Genomic DNA, 8,392 nt, shown 5'->3' with positions numbered 1-8,392 from the left:
CAAGGGGCTGAGCTGGGCTGATGAGCTACCCTGGGGATCTCCACAGCACTGAAAGATTTCAATGCCTCAGCAGCTGAGATGGTGTACCAATGGTAATACCAGGGGAATTCTTCGCCACCAAGGACCCAGAGGACATGATGGCCTCATTGACTAAGCTGAGAGAAAGACTGGATACTCTAAACCCTCCGCAGCCTTTGCCACACGGCCAGGCCAAGTCCTATGTCCCTAAAAATTTAAAGACCTGTGAGTACATTTTTGATTGGAGGAGGGGCACACCAGACACCTCTGCAATGGCTGTACAAGGAGCCATATAATTTAGGCAGACACAATGGGTCGACATGTGTGCTGGATATCAGCGGTAAGGAAGAGACTTTCACCATCGAAACTGCCTCAGGCCAGCACATCTGGTCATTAGCCAACCGGTCTCCACTCAGCCCCTGCGACACAGAGGTAGGCCACCAAAACTGACAAACAGCAGTCTGATTGCTGATCTGGGGGGCAGTGGATCGTGTAGTGGCCCACTAACCAGCGAGCATCCCGGTGGCCAACGTACACAGCGACCCCGTGGGGGCCAACGACTTTCGTCCCAAATGACAACCCGCACGGCGGGAAACAATGAGAAACAATCTGAGGCCGGCGCTGCTGTGACGTCACTCCTGTCGTCAGCAGCGGGGAGAGAAAATAAGCAGAATTTTCAGTTCAATAAGTCAGTCTTCGTCATTCTTTCCACACTTCGCAGTAGTGTGCATGCTACTCCCTTCCTGTGTGGAAAACTGACTTCCTCACCTCTCCTTTCAATCTCTCCTCTCTCATCTCAAGCCTGTGCCCTCTGATTCTGGAGTCCCCTAGCCTGGGAAAAAGTCCAAGAAAGATTTACAAGGATGTTGCCAGGACTTGAGTTGCAGGAAAAGGTTAAACAGGTTAGTACAGTGGTTCTCAACCTTTTTTTCCCCCACTCACATACCACCTTAATTAATCCCTTACTCTCCACAGTGGTTACTAAGGGATTACTTAAAGTGGTATGTGAGTGGGATTAAAAAAAAGGTTAAGAACTACTGGGTTAGGACTTTCTAATGGTGAAAATGGCGGTGCTGCTTTAATGGCAGCCCTGCTGCTGGTGTAGACCTGCAGAGAGTGGAGACACAGCGCCCCTGTGGGTCCAACCACCCAGTCCGACTGCCATCAGCTCCGTACAGGCTTTAAATGGCCTGGTAAAGGAGCCAGCAGTGGTTTCATTTAAAATCCCGCAACCGCGGGGTCAGTGCCCAAGATGGCAGTGCCTATGATTGGCAGCAGCCACAAGGGGCTGCAGACTCCGGGGAAGTGGAGGACTGGGGCAGGGCACCAGAAAACAGGGAGGCCAGCCCCATCTGAGAAGGGGAAATAGAGGGATGACCCAGGGGACTGTGACCATGGCACCAGGCCAGCGATAGGGTCTACGGCTGGGGAGCACAAGGGCAGCAGGCTGTTAGTCACTCAAGGAGAGGACCCCACACAGGAAGTGGGTGGTGAAGTCTGCAGTCTAGGGACTCACACTAGGCAGTGAACTCCTCGAGACTGGCTCGAAACTGGCTAAAAGGGTACCAGGTATCGGGGCTGGGATGTGAAAGGGTGCCGAGAGCACTGAAGGGTTCCTGATCATGTGAGAAGTTTGGATCTGGAGCTTGGGCTGCTGGAGCCTGTGGGTGCACTGGGGCGAATCCACGGTGCGGGAGCACTGGGACTCTCGGTGACTCTTGGGAGACTCTCTTTTGTTTCTTTCTCTGTCCATAAGAGGTGCAATTTCTGCCGATGGTGAAAGGCAATTTTGTGTAATATGAGACTGTTTTTATTACATTGTAGGGGCCTACGTTCCGGACCGACACAGGAAATGGCCGTTGAGTGCGGCGACCGGCCTAACATTGTGTGGACTGAAACACCTGTTTCAATAGGCCACTGGCAGAGCGGTGAAACTGGCCGATCACTGCCAATGGATCGCAGGGGAGCCAATTGGGGCCTGGGCATCGAGGTAACCAACTGGCAGCCGGCCCACTCAAGCCACGCCCTGGTGGTGACACGGCCGAGCTGACTATAAAAGGCAGAGCTGCCACTGAATAAACTCCGTGTAGAATACACTCTACTGACGCGTGTGTCTTTTCTCCTGATGATTCGAGCTACAGCCTGAGGGCTAAAACCAAGAGCTGTAACCTGGCTGTAGCCACAGTGACCTCGCTACAACATGGCAATAAATTGTATTTTGAATCTTGATTTTATTCCCTGGAGCATTGGAGAATGAGGGGAGATTTGATAGAGGTGTACAAAAATATGAGGAGTATAATGTAAATGCAAGCTGGCTTTTTTTCCACTGAGGTTAGGTGATACAAGAACTTAAAGATATGGTTAAGGGTGGAAGGTGAAATGTTTAAGGTGAACATTAGGGGAAATTTCACATAGAGTTGTGACAGTGTGGAACGGGCTGCCAGCTGAAGTGGTGAGTGCAGGTTTGATTTTTGACATTTAGAGAAGAGTGGATAGGTGCATGGATGGGAAGGGTATTGAGTGCTATCGTCCAGGTGCAGATCAGTGGACTAGGCAGAATAATAATCTGGCACAGACTAGATGGACTGAAGGACCTGTTTCTGTGCTGTAGTGTGCTATGGTCTATTTATCCTTTTACTACCCCTTCTGATATAAACCTTTATATAGTCCCTCCTCAGCCTCATGTGGTCCAGCGAGAATTAACCCAACCCGTTTGATTTCTCCAGCCCCCATTCCAGGCAACATAACTGGAAAACCCTAGACCTGCATTGGCAGAGGGAATGCAGATGGGAACTGCTCATTTGCGACCCAACTCATGTCGAGGTCCCAGCCCTGCATTCTCTCCATGTTCCTGCAGTTGCAATGTCTGCCATTTCATGATCTGCAGTCCCACCTCACCTGTTTGTTCAGGGAGAGTAAATGCGGTGCAGAGGAACAGGTGGCTCTGGGGAGGAGAGGGAAGAAGGGGCAGGGGAGGCCGATGCAGAGATGAAGGTGAACATTTTGAGCAGCAGAGACAAGAGTGCGAGGGAGACATGTGAGGGAGAGACAGAAGTGGTAATGAGAGGTTCACAGAAGAGTGGAGGTGGAGAAAGGAGTCCTCATCACCTACCCACACCATAGAGAGGTCAGACCCTGCGGAGGAAAAGACCCTGGGGATGGACGGACCTGGTGGTACACACCCTGCAAAGGGAGGGACCAGATCCTGGGGAGGAACAAGCCCTGGGTGGAGGACAGATGGACCTGGGGTTACAGATCCCAGAGGCAGAGACCCTTGGGGTGGACAGACCCTGGGAGAAAGACCCTTGAGGATACAGACTCCAGAGGGAGAGACCCTTGCGAGGACAGACCTTGGGGAGAGACCTTTGGAGACACAGACTCCAGAGGGAGAGACCTTTAGGGGACAGACCCTGGGGGAGAGATCACACGACCAGCCAGAGTTGGAGCTGCTTTTATTATAACACGAGCAGTGACAAACTGAAGAGCGCAGCGCTGGGAGGGTGGGACGGGGATTCCTGTACACTCCCTCTGACTCTCCAATCCTCCGAACCAGTGACCACTGACCCACCAACCAACTCAGTGATCCCCCGACCAATTGATCCTTCAACCTCCAATCCAGTGACCCACTGATTCAGTGTCCCCCTGACCCTGTGACCTTCTGACCAATCAACACTCCAACCCAGGGACCCACCGAGCCTCGAACTCACTGCTCGTGTTCCCGCTTCCCTCAAAAGTCTCTTGCACTTTGGGCAATGAGAGACTAGACACACACTCTGTCCCAGACCAATACCAGGGCCACAGTCACAACAGGGGTTTTGTTACATTCAGAAAACAGTGTGTGCCCACCCATCGCAGAGAACACCCACTTCACTGCCCACCCATCACAGAGACCACTCACCTCAGATCCCCTCACAGAGACCATCCACTTCACTGTCCACCTGTTGCAGAGACCACCCACAGTGCCTACCCCGACAGAGAACACCCACCAGAGATACCCTCGCTGACAGAGCATCTACCTCAAATACCCCCAACAGAGAACTCCCACCTCAGATACCCCCTCTGACAGAACATTCACCTCAGATACCCCCTCTGACAGAGAACACCCACCACAGATACCCCCTCTGATAGAGCATTCACCTCAGATACCCCCTCTGACAGAGAACACCCACCACAGATACCCCCTCTGACAGAACATTCACCTCAGATACCCCCTCTGACAGAACATTCACCTCAGATACCCCCTCTGACAGAACATTCACCTCAGATACCCCCTCTGACAGAGAACACCCACCTCAGATACCCCCTCTGACAGAACATTCACCTCAGATACCCCCTCTGACAGAGAACACCCACCTGAGATACCCCCTCTGACAGAACATTCACCTCAGATACCCCCTCTGACAGAGAACACCCACCACAGATACCCCGTCTGTCAGAACATTCACCTCAGATACCCCCTCTGACAGAGAACACCCACCACAGATACCCCCTCTGACAGAACATTCACCTCAGATACCCCCTCTGACAGAACATTCACCTCAGATACCCCCTCTGACAGAACATTCACCTCAGATACCCCCTCTGACAGAGAACACCCACCTCAAATACCCCCTCTGACAGAGAACACCCACCACAGATACCCCCTCTGACAGAACATTCACCTCAGATACCCCCTCTGACAGAGAACACCCACCTCAGATACCCCCTCTGACAGAACATTCACCTCAGATACCCCCTCTGACAGAGAACACCCACCACAGATACCCCGTCTGTCAGAACATTCACCTCAGATACCCCCTCTGACAGAGAACACCCACCACAGATACCCCGTCTGTCAGAACATTCACCTCAGATAACCCCTGACAGAGAACACCCACCTCAGATACTGCCTCTGACAGAGAACACCCACCACAGATACCCCCTCTGACAGAGAACACCCACCACAGATACCCCCTCTGACAGAGAACACCCACCACAGATACCCCGTCTGTCAGAACATTCACCTCAGATACCCCCTCTGACAGAGAACACCCACCTCAGATACCCCGTCTGTCAGAACATTCACCTCAGATACCCCCTCTGACAGAGAACACCCACCTCAGATACCCCCTCTGACAGAGAACACCCACCACAGATACCCCCTGACAGAACATTCACCTCAGATACCCCCTCTGACAGAGAACACCCACCTCAGATACCCCCTCTGACAGAACATTCACCTCAGATACCCCCTCTGACAGAGAACACCCACCACAGATACCCCGTCTGTCAGAACATTCACCTCAGATAACCCCTGACAGAGAACACCCACCTCAGATACCCCCTCTGACAGAGAACACCCACCACAGATACCCCGTCTGTCAGAACACCCACCTCAGGTACCCCCTCTGACAGAGAACACCCACCTCAGATAATGCCTCTGACAGAGCACCACTTCAGTTTGTACACAGAAAGCTGCTGGAACACAAGAAGCATACCTTTACTCTGGGAAAGAGGAGCAGGGATTCAGGAGATAGTCAGCGGGAGCACATCACCACATCTTCAGAGCAAATAAGTCAAACTGGACACATGCTCAGAGCAGTCAGTCACACCATAACACCTGCACAGCTGTCAGTTAGACCGCACCACCACAACTCAGGACTGTCAGTCAGACTACACACACTCTCAGAATGGTCAGTTGGACAATACCTGAATGGTCAGTCAGACTGCACACATCTTCAGACTAGTCAGTCAGACTACATCCCCACACCAGAACTGTCAGTCACACCACAACATCTTTGGTGGTGTGAGTCAGTCCACATCCAAGTGGTCAGTCAGACAACACCACAACACTCAAATGGTCAGTGGGGCCACACACAAGTGGTCAGTCAGACCACACCACTACACCCTGAACTTTGCGCAATTCTGTCTGGACTAAGCTTGTGTTTTCCCGTACCCATCCTCAACTTCCTGCGCAGGTGGGTACTGGCAGAACAATAGGCACAGGTCCAATCCTGTCCATCCTGGGGTTCAATGATACAAAGACCAGGGAAATAGACAACTTGGCTCCTGCAGCACCCTCAACCCCCAACCTGGCCCTCAGACATCCAGCAGGTCCTCCTCCTCTCCCAGACGAGGACAGGCAGGTGAGGAAATCTCTGAACGCCACCTTCACTGACCACTTCCTGACACTGGTATATTGGAGAGGGAAACATCCATCATACACGTTAGCCCAGGAGGTGTTGCTCCCCTGGGTCCTGGATCACCACCACACTTTTAGGTCGAATATATTACAAATGCCAACACCTCCAACACCCTGCCGGAGTGAAGCATATCAGAACTCAGTGAAAGTGAGCTGCCAAACCTTTCGGATTCCAGCCACCATTACGGAGTTGTGAGTGTCACTTGAACAACAGTGACACCATCTAACCTACCTCCATTTGAACTTCACTGGCAACAGGCACAATGGCCCACATCTCTGCACAGGAACGACAGCGCACACCATTGCTAACTCAGGGGCCTTGCATGGAGCACTCTCTCTGCCAGCTCAAAAACTAGCCGCTCGCATAACCCAGAGCCAACAACATCCGGAGATAAACTTGATGCCAAAGCTGATGAGTGGTGGTGTCAGGGTGCAGTCCTCAAACTGCAGAGACTGCCTTGACATGACGCCAATCTACACAGCCCAACAACACCAGTCAGTCACAATGCTCCATCGCCCTGGGAGCCAATGGAGGTGACAAGCAAATCAGAAACGTTTCTTAATGCTGCAAAAACTCAGTGGACAACTCAGTGGTTTCAGTGGCAGACAACAAGCGCGCCTGCAAAAGGGGGAGCAGAGATTTAGCAGACAGACCACACCAGCAAACCATTCAAGTGTTTGCACATTGCAAAGCGAAATCTTGTTTGGCACGGTTAATCCCCAAGCTAGTCTTCTGCGGCGAAGTCTGGAAATTCCTTGCAGATCTGGTTGACGATCAGCTTGTCCATCTGACAAGCCTGCTCGGTTTCCTCCTCCGCCAGGATGCGCTGGAAGGTATCCTGCAGGTCAGAGAGGCGGTGTCGATGGCACAAGTAATCCGTGGTGCGGACGATGGCGTGCATCAACGATAGGTACTCCATTCGGATCTGCAGAGACAAGTGGCAGAATGCGCATATCATGTGTCAGCAGCAGATAACACCAACGCCATTCTGTGTTCACTGCTGCAGCAACCTGACAGATTGACTCAACTGGGCAATTATCACTGACAGTACAAGCCCAATAATCTGCTCTGCTGCTCCTTGGAAACCCTGATAGTTTGGCATCAGACTCACACAACAATGCTTGTTGTACTCTCCACTCAAATGGATGACTGTTCCCACAGTGTGGAGGGATCTCGGAGTCAAAGTCCATGTTGTCGCACAAGTTGATAGGGTGGTTAATGTATGCTGGCCTTCATTAATCGGGGGACTAATTTGAAGAGCCATGAGACAATGTTGCACCTCTATAAAACTCTATTTAAACCACACTTGGAGTATTGTCCTCAGTTCTGATCTCCTCTTTACAGGATGCTTTGGAGAGGGTGCAGAGGACATTTACCTTGTGTGTTATGAAGCAAGGTAGATCCGCAGGCTTTTCTCTTTGGAGCAACGAAGGATGAGAGGTGATTTAACAGAAGTGTATAAGATTATGAGGGGCTTAGATCGGGTGGACAGCGAGCATCTTTTTTTTTCTCAGGGCAGCGATGGAGGACGTTTGTTTAAGGTGCGTGGGGGAAAGTTTAGAGGAGATGTCGGAGTTCATTTATTTTTTACACTGAATGTGATGGGTACCTGAAATGCATTGCCACCGAGGGTGTTGATGGGGGTGGTACAACAAAGACATTCAAAAGACTCTTAGATAGGCACATGGATGGAAGAAAATGAAGGGCTATGGCCGTGAGAGAGGAGAGGGTTAGATTGTTGTGGAGTAAATTTACATAGATTGGCACAACATAGTAGGCTGAAGGGCCTGTGCGGTGCTGGAATATTCTCTGTTCTTTCCACCACCTGAGGCTCAGGTTCCCACACTCACAATCAGCTGGATTGTTTCACAACAGCATGCTTTGCACTGAGAGGCGGAAGCTGAGGGTCTGATTTGGAAATAGCAACTTGAGGGATCTGGAATAAGAAAAGAGTAAAACACAAGAGCCTGCAGATGGAGTGATTGAAGTAAAAACACATTGCTGGAGAAACTCAGCAGGTCAAATAGGGGTACTTTATAGAATTAATGTTGGTTATGTATCTTTATCTTTGCTTTATAAAGTACACTGTTTGACTTCCCGTGTACTGACTAAAGCTACCTGTCTCCAAAAAAAGTGAAGATGACAAGAGCAAGGAAGTTAAAACCTCATAGATTCAAGGATAGTTTCTTCCC

At 51.0% G+C, this 8,392-nt stretch overlaps 1 protein-coding gene across 1 annotated transcript in view; it reads right to left on the bottom strand.

The window, feature by feature from the left end:
- Positions 1–3,453: 3,453 nt before the first annotated feature.
- The window catches only part of nckipsd (NCK interacting protein with SH3 domain), a 212,249-nt gene continuing 207,310 nt past the window's right edge, over positions 3,454–8,392 (bottom strand). The window contains exon 13 of the mRNA XM_069936908.1: positions 3,454–7,125. Within this exon, the coding sequence (XP_069793009.1) occupies positions 6,925–7,125 (201 nt within the window). The 3' untranslated portion in view covers positions 3,454–6,924. The remainder of the gene's footprint in view (positions 7,126–8,392) is intronic.

This window comes from Narcine bancroftii, chromosome 5 (assembly GCF_036971445.1).
Source record: "Narcine bancroftii isolate sNarBan1 chromosome 5, sNarBan1.hap1, whole genome shotgun sequence".
Lineage (NCBI taxonomy): Eukaryota > Metazoa > Chordata > Chondrichthyes > Torpediniformes > Narcinidae > Narcine > Narcine bancroftii.
Note: the sequence above shows the minus strand (reverse complement) of the source record. Positions and strands in the feature narration are given on the sequence as shown.